At 40.6% G+C, this 20,367-nt stretch overlaps 1 protein-coding gene across 1 annotated transcript in view; it reads right to left on the reverse strand.

Annotated features, from left to right (window-relative positions):
* Positions 1-526: 526 nt before the first annotated feature.
* LOC145359962 (A disintegrin and metalloproteinase with thrombospondin motifs 15-like) overlaps positions 527-20,367 on the reverse strand; it is a 49,072-nt gene continuing 29,231 nt past the window's right edge. The window contains exons 5-9 of the mRNA XM_080214861.1: positions 17,032-17,315; positions 12,747-12,924; positions 9,451-9,626; positions 5,261-5,436; positions 527-2,823 (exon numbers count right to left, since the gene is read on the reverse strand). Of these exons, the coding sequence (XP_080070987.1) occupies positions 2,037-2,823; positions 5,261-5,436; positions 9,451-9,626; positions 12,747-12,924; positions 17,032-17,315 (1,601 nt within the window). The 3' untranslated portion in view covers positions 527-2,036. The remainder of the gene's footprint in view (positions 2,824-5,260; positions 5,437-9,450; positions 9,627-12,746; positions 12,925-17,031; positions 17,316-20,367) is intronic.

A 20,367-nucleotide genomic window follows, 5' to 3' on the forward strand; every position in this document is an offset into this window, starting at 1 on the left:
TCATCAATAGTGCACCCCCAGTTTTCCCAGTGGCAAAGGGGGTGTGTTCAAAGGGAAACCCCATTGACAACATCGGGACCGTAACATGCTGCTACCAGCGAGTGATGGTGCACTGCCACCCATCACCATGAAACACACTTCAGAGAGGGAAGAAAATTCCATCCCAGGTCATTATTTACTCTGTGCAACATCAGTGGAACTGCTATCATAGATACAGTTTATTTATTAGTCATAAGTAAGGCTTATATCAACACTGCAATGAAGTTACTGTGAAATTCCCCGACTCGCCACATTCCGCCACCTGTTTGGGTCAATGCACCAAACCAGCACTTCTTTAGAATGTGGGGGGAAACCGAAACAAACTCACACAAACACAGGGAGAACATGCAAACTCCACACAGTCAGTGACTCGAGGCCGGAATTGAACCCAGGTCCCTGGCGCTGTGAGGTAGCAGTGCTAACCACTGTGCTACCATGCCGCAGATATGTACTTGCCGTCAATAAATGATAAGACTACTAATTCATAGGTATTTACAATTTTATTTGTGCACAATTAAACAAATGTATACATGGTATACATAACAGCCAATAAACGGTTTTTATGCCTTCTGCAATTTAAAAATGCAAAAGTGTAAAATAAATCCCACTAACATATGAACCATCTTTTAGATGGAAGAACAGTAACTGCAGTCCCTCCCAACCAGAATGCAAGTGAAAGGGTTACAGAGTTTGGCATATATGATGGTCTTTTTTTAGAAAAGAGAAGCACTACCACAATATAAGGGAGAAATGGAACTAACGGTTGATATGATGTGGCCCTGCATTTTAGCATATCGTTCAGGATAGCTAAGAATTCAGACTTTTTTTTAATTGATAGTAATAGGGAGGATGAAACAGTTCTATGTTTCTTTTCCATAAAAGAAATTGAAAATTTTCCAAAATTATCACAAATGTTTACAGGCAAGGTTATAAAATGTGCAAATGTGGGACAAAACAAATAGCACCATAGTTACAATCTTACCACAACAACAAAAAAAAAGAATAATTAAGTTGTCAGTTTGGTTTTGCATTGATGCTTTTGGAACCCAGTACACACAATAAATAATGTTACCAGCATACAGAAAATGACCTATGCACCATGGAATATTGTCCCTCTCAGAATAAATTATTACATATTAAAAAAAATGGTAGTTTACTAAGAGATAATTGGAAAAGATCATTTTACAAACAGGCTCAGCTACCAACACTGTGATGCTCGAGTTTTGGATAACATCCAAATGTGTATATTTATACAGAACTGTACCACAAGCCTAATGTTCTACATTTTCTTTCATAAATACAGTTTTGTTGGAACATAACACTTTGTAACTGATGACACCAGTTAAACTTGACGAAACGTCACTTCACATGGTCATACTATAGTATTACTGCGTAAAATATTCTAATACATTTCACAAAGAACAGGTTATCTATCTAATATATTTCATAAAGTAGCACATAAGATTGCCCGTTTACAAACAAACTAACTTCCACATCTCTGAAGTTAAGGATGGTCATCCCTGTTTTTCATTGAACCATCAATATATCATATTAGGCCATACATCCCTGCATAATATTGCAGCTGTACCTACACTGGTCCCTGTATTATTTTGTGGTCAATGGTAAATAAAACACCATCAAGCCATTAAAATCTTTGACTGCTTCCAACTTGGTGACAATCTGCATTGTGTAAGTGCTCAAGAGGCAGTCATCATGTCCAAACATTAGTACATGGTCAATGAAGTCACCGAAACAGTTTAATACCAACTTACAAATTTCAGAGGTAGACTTCAACATGTAAATTTCACTTAATTTCACTCACAATTACGTGTCTCAGGTCTCCATTTTATTCCCAATGTGGAGTAGTTCTTTTTTCTCAATATTCCATTCGGATTCAGGCGTAACAGATATTACTGTCACTAAAAGTTGCTGGAAACCAATGATCAGCGGCCACTTCTAAAGGCTACTCTATCTGAAACAATGCCCACCGATGACTCTCAGCAGGGTCTCATTGTGCAAAAATCTAGTTCTTGTGGCTTCTTCCTTATACTGCAGTGTTCTCTGGGCAAAGCATGCCCATTGTCAGCTTTACATTTGATGATACGTCTCTTGAAGCCTTTGCCACAACTCTTTGAGCATGGTGACCATACGCCAATCTCCCACATTGGACAAGGATCTCCACACTGCCGTATGACTTCTGGTTTCTGGGTGGTATCACAATCAAATGCTATTTTACCGTGATTGTCTTCACACTCAACAGATCTATGTTGCAGTCCATTTCCACAAGAAACAGAACACTGAGACCACGTTCTCACCACCCATTTATAACTTGTTCTTTTATAATCTGGTTGCCTTGTATCAATTTTATTCAGTTTGCTCAAACTGTCATTGTTCAGCAAGATTCCTTTTGTGTCTTTTTTATTGGGATTATGCGAAGATTTATCCTCTTTGTTGTCCTTTGGTAGATAAAAGGAATAGCGAACACGAGGAGGAGTCATTTTTCCAACTGATAGAACTTCAATGATCAATGGTTCTTGGATAGGTTTAAAAGCTTGAAGGCTTTCAACAGACGTTGCTGTTCCACTATACCTCAACAAACTTCCCTTTATTATAATGTCCCGCTCCACTGCAGAAACGATGTAGTGGCCATTCAGTATATATTTGCCGTGTTCATTTTTAACTGCCAAGTAGTTGTCATCACTGGTCATGCCTCTGTATCCTCTTTGCTTGACATCAATGCTGCTGGCTCCAACTGGTATTGTCACAATATAATTGTACCCATGTCTGTAGAAAGGAAACAACTTTTATTCTATATTAAGAATCTTAAAATATTTAATAAGCATCCTCCCCCCCAATTCACTCACTCTCTCTTCCAACTTTGATGAGCTGCACAAACACATTTTCTAAATATCTTTACATTGCTGCCTCATTTCCCTCTTACAAAAGCCTGCTAGGTTTTTTCCATTCCTAAACAGGTATCAGTGTGAAGGATCTCTGGGCAAATGCGAAGTGGTGCATTTTGGAAGATTGCATTTTGGATGATCAAATTCAGGTGTGAATTATACAGTGAATGGCAGAACCCTGAGGAGCATTGGCGTACAGAGCGATCTGGGCATACAGGTCCACAGAGCCTGGAAAGTGGCAACGTAGGTGGATAAAGTGGTCAAGAAGACATACAGCATGCTTGCCTTCATTGGCCGGGACATCAAGTATAAAAATGGGGAAATTTTGTTTCAGTTGTATAAAACTTTAGTCAGCCTACATTGGGAATATTGCTTGCAGTTCTGGTCGCCACGCTTTCAGAAGGACATGGAAGGTTTTGAGAGGGTGCAAAGAAGGTTTATCAGGATGCTGCCTGGTCTCCAGGGTTTTAAAATTAGAAGAGCATAGATAGGGTGGATAGTCAAAGCTTTTTCTCAGGATGGAATGGTCAATTATAAGAAGGCATAGATTTAAGGTGAGAGGGGGTAGGTTTAGGAGAGACACGCGAGGGAGTTTTTCATGCAGAGGATGATGGGTGCCTGGAGAACACTACCAGTGACAGTGGTGGAAGAAGGCCTGTTAGCAATGTTCAAGGAATATCTTGATAGACACATGAGTGGGAGACAAATTGAGAGATAGAAACCACATATCAATGCAAGTTCAGTGGGGCGTTCCTGTGCTGTATTATTCTTTGTTCTTGTTGTTTATATTTTACCTTAATATTATTGTACAAATGTAAATTACTAAATTCTTCTTGTCACTTTCAAAGAATATGATGAGTGAATTTGTTGACCATATAGCTGTGAGCGAGAAACATTCAATTGGTGCAAAGTAAAGGGAGGTGCAGGAAATTGTGTGATTTCTGAAAGAGTGATTTCCATCACCATCACCATTACCATTAGATTGAGCCATCACCAACAGACTACTTTACCCATTCCATTCAACATTAAGTACTCTACAAGAAGCAAACAAACTCTCAACTACAGCCAAAACAAATAGGTGATAGAAATAAAATAATGGCAAGCGAGCCTTTTCTTTGCTTCACTTAATGGCCTATTTTTGTGGTAGTAATGACACCAAAACGTTGAGTTTACCGTCAGCATTCCTTCAAATCTGACAACTTTTAGAGTCCACACATTTGCACTAAAATGCGGAAATGCAGAAGTTTCTGTTATTAATTCTGCACCCTCCAGAGGGTGTGGCCTTGAGGTTCCGTAGCCCTATCCCTGGCCGACTACAATCAATCGGAAATCATTGAACCAAAAAGAATTTCTATTCTTACACTTAATCTCCCTGCAAAAAAAACCTTGAAACCTCCCCACGCATCAATAAATCAAGCTGTTCACAAATGCTTTTTTTTTGAAAATGTGAAAGTTTACAACTTCATTTCCTCCCCAGTTACTTTAACTCCCAAGTTTACCACTTGTGGCCAGAATAAATAAGACAAGCTGGTCACCGGTCATACAAATCTTACTCTGACATGACTAGTAAAATTGGCAAAAGCAACTCAGGGATGATTTCCCCTACTTTTCTCCTCTTCTCATGTTGGGCACCTGCTTTTCATTCAGTATTTCCTGTAGAATGGTGTATGTACACATTGGGAATATAATATTTTAGATTATGCCAACATTTGTGTTCTGGGCAAGTGTTTGAATCTCCACGCACAGTTGCAGAGAGTGGAACCAAAATCACACCACGAATGCACATTTCCTTGTTCTACATTATCTTCGATTGCACACAATTTTCTAGAGATTTGCCAAAGCATTAATAGGTATCTGTCATTGTGAAAATTAATTTGCAAAGACTACGAGCCGGATTATCCGACCTCACCTGCAGCTGGGATTCTCCAGTCCCACTGCAATGAATGGAGATTTGGCCAAGTGTCAAATTCTCCATTCTCGCTGGGAGTGGGGCATGAATGGCTAGAGAATTCCACCATACATTCATTCTTCCTGTATTGGGATTCTGTACTTGATTATGGAAATTAATGTAGATATTTTGAAATCTGAGCTAGAATCGTCTGACCCTTCACACCTCGCTGCCAATGAGAACAGAAAATTTGGTGCTCAGTCAAATCTCCATTCACTGCAGCGGGACTGGAGAATCCCAACTGCAAATGATGTCGGAGAATCCGGTCCTGTTATTTTCTGAAACTGTAAAACTCCAATAGACATTAATGGCATGTTAATGGAAAAATATGATAGTTAAGTCAAAGCAAGCGGAAAAAAAGTAGACATACATTGGTTTGGTGAATAGACCAGAAACCTTCTTGCAGCTTTTGTGATCACCACCACATACTCCACATTTATCAAACTTCTTCTTGGAACCAAGCCTTCCATCACAGCCAGCTTTTATACACTTCCCTTGCACACAAACTGCTGATGTGTCCGGCATACATGGAGTTCCATCTACCACCTGGGGATGTTGAGAAAAACATGGTGAATTATGGACAGTCAGTGGCAAGTCCCTTTGCATCTCAGACTGGGCTCCAGTTTTTCTAAGTTTGGTATTGTCAGATAGTCATGCATTGGTTCTTCTTTTGCTTTGTGTTTGAAATTGCAGCCATTGCCAACAGTTGCGCAAGTGGGCTTTATGATGGATTAGTGACACGAATACTATGTTAAAGAGACAATCACCATTGGTGAGTATACATTGGACACAATAGAAGCATCGTGATTATTTTACTGGACTAGTTATCCAGAAGCCTGGACTACTGATCTAAAGAGATGACTACAAATCTCACCATACAGCTGAGAAATCAAAATTGAATTAATTAAAAGAATTTTATTCTATTTTGATCTTGTTTTCTTTACTGCCCTTGAATTTTGTTCTATTCTTTCATGGGATGTGGCCATCACTTGCAATGCCAGCATTTGTTACCATCCCTAATTGCTCTTGAACTGATTAACTTAAAATCATAGAATCTGACAGTGCAGAATCTGCACTGACCACAATCCCACCCAGGCCTATCCCCATAACTTCATGCATTTACCCTGGCTGGTTCCCCTGACACTAAGGGGCAGTGCTAACCCACTGTACCACCGTACTGCTCATACTTGATCCCTATTTCAGTGAGTAATTAAGATTTAATCATACTGTTGTGTGTCAACAGTTCTATAGGTTATTCTCCCGTTCCACCCATCACGGGAATTGCAACGGGCAGGACATGGACCAGGTAAAGGTCCGTGGACCTCAGGTGGGATTTTCCAGTCTTGGGGCATGCCAGAAAATCCTGCCCAACAGATTTCCTCCCTTGCAAGTCATTTGTGAATGAAGTGGATTTCCACAACAATCCAATAGTTTCATGATTAAGATTAACATTTTACCCCAGCTGCCTGAGGTGCCTTGGCTCAGCAGCTGGGTCTCTGGATTACTACCCCAATAATATTACCAGCATTCTACTGTCTGGAATAAAATGCTAACATCAGTATCAGTGACCATGAAACTATGAGATGGTCATGAAGACTCATTTGTTTCCCTAATGCTCTTCAGGGAAGAAAATCACTTGCCCTTACCTAGTCTGGCCTCTATGTGACTCCAGACCCACAACAATGTGATTGACTCTTAACTGCCCACCAAATAGGACAAACAAAGCCACTCACTCAAAGGTAATTCTGGGTAGACAGTTCATGCTGGTTTAGCCAGTAATTGTCATACCCTGTGAATGAACTTAAAAAATGTTGCCACCCTTGGTGAATAATGGGAAATAATTTCCGACATCCAGTCCAATTTATACACTAGTGCTTCATAAACATAGACATTATTGAAAAAATATTTCTACTGCCCTGTCAGCGTAGAGGAACACAGGGAAGAATTTATGTTGGGTGGGATTTTCCAGCCCTTTCCAACAATAGGATCTTCCAGAAGTGCTGAAGTTGACATGCTGCAGTGAGTTTCCTGGTGTTGGGGAGGGTAAGCCATGCCAAAGTCCATAGACTCTGTTGGTGGGGTCTTTGGTTCCACCAGTGAGCTAATGGCTCGCTGTTTCAGCCACAGGAACACCTGTCATGGCGGAGCTGGAAAATCCCAGCCATTATCTGGATATAATATTAAAAAACATTTGTTTCAAGGTAGTGGGTTTTGTGACCAAGCTAGACGTTATTCTATAAAATATTGCATAAATATCAGTTTGGAACACTAGGGCAGAATTTTATGCTCCCCCCGAAGGTGAGTTTCAAACAAATGGATGGGATTCCCAATTTCACATTGGGTGAGCAGTGCCTCGGGCAGGAATCCCACCCTTTCACCTCTTAAGGCCCTTAAGTGACCACTTAATGGCCACTGAAGGGCCTTATCCTGCCCAGCCTCAATTCTTAGGCAGTGGATACGAAGAGGGTGGAAAAGAAATAGAAAAAGACTTCTCCCCATCTCAGGCAGGAAGGGGATCTCACTTGAAGGCCTCTCCAAGATGTTGGAGCTTTGGGAACCTTTCCATCCATGTCCTAAGCCACCAACATTGTGATGCCCCTCCCTCCTCCCAACCCACCCAGGGCATCCCCTACCCTCCAGTCCCGGGACATACTTTTGTAATGCTCCCAGGACTTAGTCTAAGCCAATACCACTTCTAGCCATTGCAGCACTGTGCCTGGCAAGGTTAGAGAGCTCTCAGCCAATCACATTGGTTGACAGCTCTCACAGGCAGTACTGGCAGATGCAAGTCTCACCCACTGCCTGTCGATGCTCAAATGAGCCTCAAATGGCAGTGAGAGATCGAGGGGCAGCCGTTGCATGTTACATGCTGACCCTCAAGATGGCGAGTGCCAATCATTCACCAAATCCTACCCACATATTCAGTCCCTGATGTCTTGTGGAAATAAAATAATAATGTAGCTGTAGTTCTACACAGAATAAAAAAAATTCTCTCCAAATTAATTTTTAAAAATCAGATTTTAAAAGTAAATCCACTTTAATGACAGTAAGGTCATAAAGTTAAAGAAAGCTTCATTAATCAAGTACTAAGAGACTCTGTTCTTACCATCTGCATCTGTTAGCCACATGTACTGGATCCCTATGCTCCCTGCCAGAGTGTTAAGCTGGACATCTCACCACAGAAAAAAATAAAACATACGGGCCAGAACTCCCCAACTGTTCATGCCGATGGGATCTTCCAGTCGCACCAACAGCCCACCCCCACTGCAGGTTTCCCAACAGTGTGGGGCGCAACCAATTGAAAATCCCATTGTCAGCGGCAGGACTAAAAGATTCCACAGCGGGCGAACGACACACTGTCTCCTGCCAGCAAGAAACATGCTGCAGGGAGACTAGAGAGTGACCGCTACTGTCTTGTCCAAAGTATGTCCCTTATTGGTGGGTTTGCAGGACAAAATTAGGCCCATTCACCTGTACAAAATCAAGACTTCTTAAATTATGCGAATTTAAAGGGAGTGGGACAAGCCAGCAGAAAAAATGGCAGATAAATTGAAGGTGACCTTTAATGAATTTATTTATCTAGTGGAAATGATTGAGGTAGTTCTACAAAATTACATAAAAATTTAACACAGAAACAGGCCATTCAAATTCAAGTGGTCTACACCAGTATTTATACTTATTCTCAGGAGACAACTCAAAGTCTAATTCCTGCAACCTATGTTGTCTCACATTCTTGTATGCTCGTCTCCCACTGCATGAAATCAAAGCCTGTCTTAGATGCATTAGTGGTATCTATTTCAAACACCCAATGTGGCAGTGAGTTCCACCATCTTAATGTTCCCCTAAATTCCTCTCAAATTCTTTATTTTATCTGCTACCAGCTTTCTTAAAAACAATTGCACTTTGTTTTAGAAATCATAGAAACCCTACAGTACAGAAAGAGGCCATTCGGCCCATCAAGTCTGCACCGACCGTAATCCCACCCAGCCCTACCCCCATATCTGTACATATTTTACCCATTAATCCTCTAATCTATGTATCTATGGTCAATTTAGCACGACCAATCAACCTAACCCGCACATCTTTGGACTTAGTGAAGATAGCTTATTTGGAGCCCTTCATGTGGTCCCGCCAAATCTGATGACGGACAGGTAAACCATGGGCAGGATTCTCTGACTGCTCTCGCCTCAAAACTGGAGAATCCCACGGAGCATGAAAAGATCAATGGACCTTTTTGAGGTCCACCCACCACCCACTATAATTCCTATGGCAGGTGGGACAGGAGCATTCCCTCCGCCAAATCTTTTCAACCCTGCGTGTCTTGTGCTTAAGGAAGTTGAGATGAGGGCGGTGCTGGGGGGGAGGGGGGATGCGCAGTGAGGAGTGGAAGACAAGGTGAGAGAGACTGGTTGTTTAATTGGAACCTGGGGCATCAAAGGTGAAAGGAATGGTGCAGTTGAGCAAATCAGTCACTGCAGAAATGCTGGGTTAAAGAAGATGGTCAAAGACTAGAGAATTGACATTTTGAATACATTGCATTAAAATATATCACGTGCTTACCTTGGGTGCAAGAACATAGAAGTATCCAGTGCCATTTGCTCTGCAGACAAGTTTGCACTTGTCTTTGGGTGAAACCCCTGAGTATTTAGGAACCCACACAACAGACGGTGCAAGTCTATTTGTATTGACATTGTATCCATTGAAGGACTCACATTGCTCCTCTCTGAAACTTTTGCCTGTGATTCAAATACAGACCAAAGACATCCATAAATAAACAATCAGAAAAGGTTAATAGAAGCAAACACAGCTGCAGAGTCACAATATTCTGCTCTTCACTGTTGGCATATCACTAGGATATTTGCAGGCACACGAAGATTATAACATTTTATCATGAATGAAAGAATGATGGCTGGAACATGATCTCTTTTTGACTGGTTGGGGGCATGTAAATCACACTTTTTTTTATTCATGGGACATGGGCATCACTGGCTGGCCAGCAGTTATTGCTCATTCCCAGTTGCTGAGAATGCGGCTGAGAGTCAACCACATTGCTGTGGATCTGGAGTCACATGTAGGCCAGACTGGGTAAGGGTAGCAAATTTTCTTCCCTAAAGGACAATAGTGAACCAAATGGGTTTTTCCAACAACCAGCAATGGTTTTATTGTAATGAGTAGAGTCTTAATTCCAGATTTTTTTATTGAATTCAAATTCCACTATCTGCTTTGGCGGGGTTCGAACCCAGGTCCCTAGAACATCAGCTGAGTTTCCAGATTAATAGTCCAGCGATAATACCACTAGGCCATCACCTCCCCACGTTGCCATTGGTCCACACACACGCACTAATGTTGTGTTCAAAGTATTCTTTCACGAACAGCAGCATCATGATCCGATGTGATCCATAGTCTATGCTGTCATGTCCACCAGCACTTTTGCCAAACTGATTCCTGTGTGAAGCCAATGCCTACAGCTTAACAGAGGCCTTACTTTCTATATGCGAATTCAACCCCTTCACCCTGAAAGAAGAGGCAACTACTCCCAACCATTTAAATAAAACTATTAAAAATGGAATGAAAATAGAAGAGGGATGGTGCTGTTTTGGTAGGAAATCTATTAACAAATGTATATTTGCTAGTTTTATTCACAGCCCAGCCCAATGGCTGTATGACTGACAGGATATAGCTGGGTCTGAGTCAATTATTTCGAATGGATCCTTCCATTCAAACTATGTTCAGTTTGATAACCAAGTTGGTTTGAGTGTTATAGATACACTTTACTTTCACCTCAAATTATTTGTACAATTTGACATCACAGAAGACAGATAACCACTACAAAAACAGTTGGGGTTATTATTGATATTGGCTGGGATTTTCCTGGCCCATTCAACACAGGCGCAAATCCCATTATGGCCGGAAACACTTATGAGAGGGGCATAAATATATCTTGAAACTAGTCAAATTTGCACAGCCTCGGAACATCAGATAAAACGCCAAAAACAGATGTCAGCATCTCTCAAGGATTGAAACGATAATAGCCAATTATTCTTTTTTGTCATACTGTAGCATGGCAAAGAAATTCCAAAGAAATAAAAGAATTAAAATTACTTGGCATTTCAGAACATTTTGGGATGGAACAACCTATATTTTGCATTTTTTTAAAAACTCTTTATCATTGATCCCTTCAGAAATGTGCCAGCTTAATTATATGAGGCAAGTTACATTGTAAATAGGTGAAATAGGGGAGACTGCTTTACTTTTCATTGATATAAGTTCAGGTGTGTAAGGCCCTTTTAAATCACTCTTCTTCTAGTCATGATATCTAACTACACTTCAATATTTTTGTGTATTCTATCCAGAACGTGTTCCAGGCATAAAGCTGTCATGTGCAAAGTTATCATAATGAAAATCTTGACCGTGGCTAATCAAAATCTTCCCAGCAATAAACCTTGTTGGTGATATCACAAGCATTTCCACAATAAATGGGTCTTAAAGGCATCTATTAACAGTGATAAAAGTGAAGGTTGGTGAAACTTAAAAAAGTCAGAGGCAGCAATGGAAAACTTCTGCAGTTAATTGTGTCTTTCTACAGTTTGAATCTTGATTCCCAACCATCCATTATTCAATACTTAATTTGAATAGGGATGTTGGGTCTATGCTGCCAGGTTTCTTGGACATTCCAAAGCATTCATGAAGAGATTATCTTTTCTTTCACAACTGAAGCATTAACTACTTCATATTAAAAGCTGAATCAGCACCAAGCACATCTTCATCAGTTACAAATGAAAGTTGTCTACTTGACTCCAGCAATGCATCCTAAACTTCAGGACAGTACCATATATTTCATCAATATAACTTTCTCTGGATTTTTAAAAAAAATTCATTTGTGGGAATGGGCATCGCTGGTTGGCCAGCATTTATTGCCCATCCCTAGTTGTCCTTGAGAAGGTGGTGGTGAGCTGCCATCTTGAATCACTGTAGTCCATGTGCTGTGGGTTGACCCACAATGCCATTAGGAAGGAAATATCAGGATTTTGACCCAGCAACTGTGAAGTAACGGCAATATATTTCCAAGTCAGGAAGGTAAGCGGCTTGGAAGGGAACTTGCAGGTCGTGGTGTTCCCATGTATCTGCTATCCTTGTTCTTCTAGATGGAAATGGCCGTGGGTTTGGAAGGTGCTGTTTAAGCATCTTTGGTGATTTGTTGCAGTACACTTTGTAGATAGTTCACCCTGTTCCTGCTGAGCGTTGGTGGTGGAGGGATTGAATGTTTATAGATTTGGTGCCAATCAAGCAGGCTACTTTGCCCTGGATGGTGTCAGGCTTCTTGAGTGTTGCTGGAGCTGCACCCATCCAGGCAAGTGGGGAGCATTCCATCACACTCCTGACTTGTGCCTTGTAGATGGTGAATAGACTTTCTCTAGATCTTGGTATCCTTGGGGCCTCTCCACATTAGATTGCCATGTGATGTTGAATTATGGATAACTTCACAATACAAGTTTCAATCAACAGAAAAGTGGGCATTGAAACGGTCTAAACTGATTTAACTTTGGACTTTCTAGCTATTGGTATGGGCTAAAGCCACGATGGTGAAAGTAGTGTCTTTCTCTAACCTGCTAAACCAACCTATCACCTGAAAAATGGTCATTGTCAATTCTGAAAGGAGAGGGGTGTTGACTTTGATCAAAGGGAAGAATTAAACTGCAGTGCAAACTGAACAAAATGGTCCTCTTGTGTTTACACTCACATCAATTTAGTATTGTGGAATGTACAGAGTAGAATGGCCCTTGTTTGTTAATATTAGATAAAAAATGTATAAGATATTAAGGTCTGATTAAATATGTCTTCAATAAATGTCTTACCATTATCAGGGCATGGATCCAAATTGCAGGATCGGTACTTGACACGGATTCCCTCACAATATCTTCCACCGTTGGCAGGAGTAGGTTTGTTACATTCCCTCTTGGCAAGCTGCACACCACCTCCACACGTACGTGAACATGATCCATAAGGACCCCACTTTCCCCACCTCCCATCGACCTGTAAGAAGAAGTGGTCAACAGTATTCATCTCGACCTTCATCTTAGTACTGCAAAGCTTATAACGGATGCCAATACTGCAAAATAATACAGACTGACACAATTATTAACTTTAAATGCAACCCAGATGTAAGTGAAGATTTTTTTTTTAAATTCCGTTTTAAAGTTGAGTTGATTGGGCTTGCTATGGCCAAATGCGAATGCCAAAACTCTTGTGATGCTGTAACCAATTACTGATTATTTTCATACATTTACACCCTAGATTAATAAGCCAGCTAATATTATTGAAATGAGATCCTCAGGGCTGACCATTGTGTTTTGTGTTCATAGAGACTCAATACTAAGGAACAATGACCATGACATTCAGCCAACTGCATCATGTCACAGGCAATATTTCCATGTTGAAGAACAGTTTGGAAGCATGCCTTCCATGGCCAACTATTATTTAATAGTGATGTTTATCTATTCATTTGGGACTGTGATCCTAGAGATTCAGAATCGCGCCAGCAAGAGTGATTCTGTAGTGTACAAGAATGATCCCTGGAATGAAGAACTTGTCGTATGAGGAATGGTTGAGGACTTTATGTCTGTATTCATTGGAGTTTAGAAGGATGAGGGGGGGATCTTATTGAAACTTACATGATATTGAGAGGCCTGGATAGTGTGGACATGGAGAAGCTGTTTTCACTAGAAGGAAAAACTAGAATCAGAGGGCACAACCTCAGGCTAAAGGGACAATCCTTTAAAACAGAGATGAGGAGGAATTTCTTCAGCTGGAGAGTGCTGAATCTGTGGAACTCTTTGCTGCAGAAGGCTGTGAAAGCCAGGCCGTTGAACGTCTTTAAGACAGAGATAGATAGGTTATTGATTAATAAAGGGATCAGGATTATGAGGAAAAGGCAAGAGAATAGGAATGAGAAAAATATCAGCCATGATTGAATGGCAGAGTAGACTCAAAGGGCCAAGTGGCCTAATTCTATTCCTCTGTCTTATGGTATGTTTTCAAGTTTACCAGCAGTAGGTGCATTTTAACTTTCTCAGTATTGTTTTCAAAATATTCTTCCTGCTACAGTTACACTTGGCCTTGGTGAGGCCACACCTTGAGTACTGTGTGCAGTTTTGGTCTGCTAGTCCAAGGAAGGACATTCTTGTTATTGAGGGAGTCCAGTGAAGGTTTACCAGACTGATTTCTGGAAATGGCAGGACTGACATATGAAGAGAGACTGGATCAATTGGACTTGTACTCACCGGAATTTAGAAGGATGAGAGGGGATCTCATGGAAACATAAAATTCAGATGGGACTGTATAGATTAGATGCGGGAAGAATGTTCTCAATTTTGGAGAAATCCAGGACTAGAAGTCACAGTCTAAGAATAAGGGGAAAACCACTCAGGACTGAGATGAGGAAGAACTTCTTCACTCAGGGAGTTGTGAACCTGTGGAGTTCTCTACCATAGAAAACTGTTGGGGCCAGTCAGTTTGTTAGATATGTTCAAAGACATAGCCTTTGCGGATAAAGGGATCAAGGGGCATGGAGAGAAGGCAGGAATGAGGTACTGAAAGTGCATAATCAGCAACGGTCAGATTGAATGGTGGTGCAGGCTCGAAGGGCCAAATGGCCTCCTTGTGCAGCTATTTTCTACTTTTCTATGTTGTCAACTAAACATTAATTAAACGTTTAAAACAATAGACAATACTGTCTTATCTAAACAAATAATTGTTCAATTGTTCATCAAAAATTCTTCATTATTTCCACGAAGTCTACTTTGTTCATGTAGTTTAGCAGGCTGTGTGTTTATTTTACGCTTAAGAAGGAGTGTTGGCACAATCTCACATTTATATCTGTTAAGAAGCTAATTATTCACTGTGACACCTCAACTAATTCTTTATAAACTACCGTCTAGCCAAACAAGACTCATGTTTCTCATTTCTAACCGTCCTTTTCTTAATATAAAGTGTGGTTTATTTTAACCTTGGTAACATACAGACTGTGTATATCTTATAGAAAACAAGTTATGGTGAAACGGTAAAACCCATGACTCTTTCACGACATGGTATTTACTGCAAGATTATTGAAATTGTATTAAATCCATCTACTGTTTTAAATCTGTTGATATGTTAGATATAAATTTTGAAAGATTGTTTATAAAGATGATTGATTAACTTTATAGTGCCTTATGAGCGCCAATCACCTCTTCCTTACTGAACACATCAATGTTAGATGAAATGAATTATTTTTACCGTATGCAAAAGCATTGCCATCTGACTGTAATAATGCAAAGTTATTTTTTGACATTACATCATAAGGTTTAATGTCCATAAGGTTTAATGTTATCAGTCCTGTTGGAGGACTGATAAGCTTGTGCACCTTAAGATTTTCACCTTATTACTTTCACTAGTGCCTATTTTATTTTTATGAACTCTTAGCACGTTAGCTGTTTCACAAGATTAACAATTTAGCATTAACACCAAGTATGAAAGAAAGCTTCCTGCAGATTTGTCAGCTCTGCCTCGTTTAGTAATTTTCTTTCCTGTGAATCAGAAGTGTGTTCGAACCCCACTCCAGGATTTTTATTCCATTCGTTTATGGGAGGTGGACATCTCTTGTTGGGACAGCATTTATTGCCCACCCCGAGGGCATTTGAGTCAACCACATTGTTATGCATCTGGAGTGTAGGCCAGGCTAGGGAAGGATGGGAGATTTCCTTCCCATTCGTGAACAAAATGGGTTTTTATGACAATTGGCAGTGGTTTCATAGTTATTACCAGATTTCTTTTTAATTCTAGATTTTTTGTTGTTGAATTCAAATTTCTGCCCTAGTGGGATTCGAACTCGAGTCTGCACACATCACCCTGGGTCTCTGGATTATTAGTCCAACAGCAATATCACTACATCACTGCCTCTCCCTAAAATCAAAAATGGCACTCCAGTTTAATAATAAGGGACTGTTGAACTGTTAGGGATGTTGTCTTTTGAATGAGGCATTAAACTGAGGCTTTGTTTAATCCTCTGAGTTGTATGTAAAAGATTCCACAGTGATGCAGGGCAGGTTTTTCTCAATCACATCACAAAGATACTGCACAATATCACATTACTGTTTGTGGGAGTTTGCTGTATGTATATTCCTCCATTACAATAACCTCAATTCCTGCAAATCATGATATAAATATAAATCTTTAATTTTTTAAATTATGATCTCCAACACATTTAATAAAATTCACAACCCAGATTTTCAAGTGTAATTGGATACAACTAAATTCAACTGTAATTTTAATCTAGATATATTTAATAATATAACAAATTGTACCCAGAGGCAACTGTAACAAGGACAACTATCTGCTGAAATTGAAATTGAAACAAAAATAATCTGAACTCAATGACACAAAGTTATTGATCATTTCACAGCAGATCATTGAAGAACTGAACCTTGAATTTTTCATACATATCGCTTACTATGTTCTTGTTGAGTAGAGTGAAACATTGTAATTAAATAAAGTCAGCTTAGACCTAACACCAAGATTAAGTGTAAGTATCCAAGCAATGTGTTATTTAATATAATTTTATTATCCTTACATCAGACAGTCATAGATTGTGTGGTCTAATCTAATCAAAGCAGCAATAGAAGTAAGGACCCTGTGAAGTTTGGGCAGCGCGGTGGCATGGTAGTTAGCACTGCTGCCTCAGAGCGCCAGGGACCAAGGTTCAATTCCAACCTTGGGTAAATGTTTGTTTGGAGTTTGCACATTCTCCCTTTGTCTGTATGGGTTTCCTCTGGGTGCTCTGGTTTCCTCCCATACTCCAAAGATGTCGAAGTTAGGTGGATTGGCCATGCTAAATTGGCCCTTTGTGTCCCAAGATGTGTAGGATAGATGGATTGGCCATGGGAAATGTGTGGGGTTACAGGGAGAGGGCCGAGGCAAGATACTCAGTCAGACAGTTGGTGCTGACTTGATGGGCCAAATGGCGTCTTATCCACTGTAGGGATTCTGTGATAAAAATGAGCATATCTCATCAAAGTATCAGAGTACAAATATCTAGTGTGAACTGAAAAAAGTGGTCCACAGACATAAAGAACTTTCAAAATAGAAGTTACTCTGAGATCCTACCTTGTACTTTGTAACGTCATGGGTCGCCACACAGACACCTTTCAGACAGAACTTGCCGTCACCACAGTCCGTTCCATCCGCCCACGGGAAGTGCCGTGTCTGGCACACCAGTTGTCCACGGGCTTTCCCAGTGCACCAGAGTTTCAGGCAAGGCTGCATGTAAGGGCATGGTTTGGAGTTCAGCCCAAAAGCCAGTTCGCACTGTCTGTTCAAGCTGTAGCTCTCTCCCGGTAAGCTGTCAGGCAATGTAATCGGCTTCATTGGCTCGTCCAGGAGGCAGTCACCTGTGGATGAAAGAGATTAGCCACTGACATTTCATGGATTGTTGCAAGACAAACAAAACTTGGGTTTTCTGCACAGGCAACATACCACTACAAAAAAACAATTCATTTGTTGCCCACCCATAAAATTAACTAACGCAGAGCTAATGTGCTATCAAGAGTCATCGTCCAAATCTTTTAATGAATTCAAATTTCACCATCTGCCATGGCAGGATTATGAACCCGAGTCCCCAGATCTTGCCCTGCGTCTGCTGGATTACTAGGCCAGTGACAATACCACTTTGCCACTGCCTCCCCATTGTAAATATTGAATGGTTGTGTAAATTATCATTTCAACTGGAGATCATTAAAGCAGCAAATCGTAAGAATCTGTGACAATCTTTATGACCTTGACCCTCACACCCATAAGCGTTTCCAGATTCAAATTGTTCTCGTAATTTTCCCACTCCCTTGAGTTTTATCCAAATCATATAATTGTTTGTGAACAGGAATTACCAACATTCATTCATCCTTGTGGTGATCTGCACCAATCTCAAGTCTATAACATGATCTATAACTGCCCAAAGTCTTTGAAATTCTCAGTGATGCTTCTCAAGTTTAAATAACATTCAAATTTAAGGCCAAATCAATGATCTGAATAATTCATACACAAGGCATGTAGAGGTATTGGATAATACAACACAGAAAGTGGCCACTGAGCTCACTGTGCCGGTGCCAAGTTTGAAAGAACTATGTTATTAGTTCCACGCCCTTGCTCTTTCCCATAGCCCTGCAATGTTTTTTCTTTTCAAGCATTTTTAGGCAGCGCATTCCAGATCACTGTAACTCACTACATTAAAACAAAATCTCCTCATCTTCTCTCTGGTTCTCCTGCCAATTATTTTAAATCTGGCTTCTCTTGTTACCAACCTATCTGCCAATCATAGAATGATAGAATCTCTACAGTGCAGGAGGAGTCCATTTGGCCCATCGAGCCTGAAACGACAACAATCCCAGATAGGCCTGAACTCCTGAACTCCACATATTAATCCTGCTAATCCCCTCACACTGTGGGGCAATTTCTCATGGCCATTCCACCTAACCTGCACATCTTGGAACATTAAGGGACAATTTAGCATGGCCAATCCATTTAACCTGCATATATTTGGAGTGTGGGTTCCTCCCAGAGGAAACCCACACAGACAGCGGGGAGAACATGCAATCTCAGCACAGTCAGTCATCCGAGGCTGGAATTGAACCCGGGTCCTTGTCACTGTGAGACAGCAGTGCTAAATACTCTGCCAATGGAAAAAAACTCACCTTATTTACTCGATCAAAGCTTCTGATAATTTTGAACTCCTCTATTAAGTGTTTACTGAACCTTCTCTAAACAGAGCAATTCCAGTCAAAGCCCAACATCAACCATGATCATATTGAATGGTAGTGTTTAATGAGCTGTTGAGTCTACTCCTATTTGTGTTCATTAGTCCCTCCAAATAACCTAATTTCCTCATCTCTGGTATTATAATTCTGATAAAACCCTTTTGCACTCAATCCAAATCCTTGACATCTTTCAAAGAGTCCAGTGTCTAGAAATGTGCACAATACATTAGCTGAGGAGGCCTACCTTAAGTAACTGACGTACAAATGGAAACACTGTTATACACCTGATAAGTCTAAGACAATGACATTTATTGTTGAGTCAACGTAGAGAAAACATACAGCACTCAGTGATTTCACACAAAGAGTACTTGGTGAAATTTTATTCCACCTTATTCCTTCTAAAGAATGGAGAACCTTCTTCAAAGTAGCTTCTGTCAGGTTCAATGTAATTTGCCCCTTGTTTTTAATTGAAGTAAATCTCGTCAATGTTTGATTTCAGTAAAGGTTTTGGTTACATAGGCTCTTCACTACTTTATTAAAAATTCTGTTTCCTTATCCAAAGAGCACAGCTGCACTAATCTTTACAAATGCACAATCCCTCCATATGGGATCCCAAATCAATTAAACTATCTGGCTCACTTAGACATTTGAATTTATACAGCTGCCCATGTCAAGCCATCTGAACAGAACTGCTGAACTCTGCCTGGTTTATTCAGTCTGAAAACTATTTGCTTAGCAAATATTGCATGGGCAGTAACAGGATTAACAAAATCATGCCATGTGATTATTATCAGGTGCACAAGAATAACTGCTGCTACCCCACCCTGTAAGCTATCAGTTGTTGTCAACTATGAGAGTGTTTTCAGCTCTTACTGCACAGATATTTGACCAGTTAGTGTTTGTTACTGATCATTCTTTCCGTCTTTCACACAGCCCACAGCTAGCCATGTGCTGATGAACATGTGGTGGTGAACAATCCCATTGATCGCTACATTTTTCCTTAAACGTGCCATGAGAATTTTTTCATCTCATAATTCCTCTATATCTTGGGGGGAATTCTTTGGCCTCCTCGTGGCATGGTTCTCTTGGTGGAAGATGGCACATTATTTGCCAGTGGTGGGATTTTCTGATCCTACCGCTGCCAGTTGGATTTCCCATTAACTGCACCCCACGCTGCTGGGAAACCCATGGTTTGGGGTGCACTATCGGACTAGAGGATCCCACTGGTGTGAACAGCCAGAGGATTGTAGCCCTTATCACTACGTTTCCTTCGGGTGCTCCGGATTCCTCCCACAGTCCGAAAGACGTGCTGGTTAGGTTCATTGGCCATGCTAAATTCTCCCTCAGTGTACCTGAACAGTCACTGGAGTGTGGCAATGAGGGGATTTTCACAGTAACTTCATTGCAGTGTTAATGTCAGCCTACTTGTGACACAAATAAATAAACTTAAACTTAACTGGAGCTGAAAGCAGTGATAAACAATGGGTGGGATTTGCTAGCCTTCCCTCCATGGTGCCCCCACTGCTCCCACCCACATGACGTGTTTTCCAGCAGTAGAGGAGGTTCACCATTGGCTGCCGATAGGATTTTCCAGTCCAAATGTCAATGGCCATTTGAATTTCTGGTGGGGGTTCACCTTCAGCTGGACTGGAAGATACCAATAGCAGGAAGGGCCAGAAAATCTAATGCGTGA

This window comes from Carcharhinus amblyrhynchos, chromosome 29 (assembly GCF_965287045.1).
Source record: "Carcharhinus amblyrhynchos chromosome 29, sCarAmb.v2.hapA, whole genome shotgun sequence".
In the NCBI taxonomy this organism is placed as follows: Eukaryota; Metazoa; Chordata; class Chondrichthyes; order Carcharhiniformes; family Carcharhinidae; genus Carcharhinus; species Carcharhinus amblyrhynchos.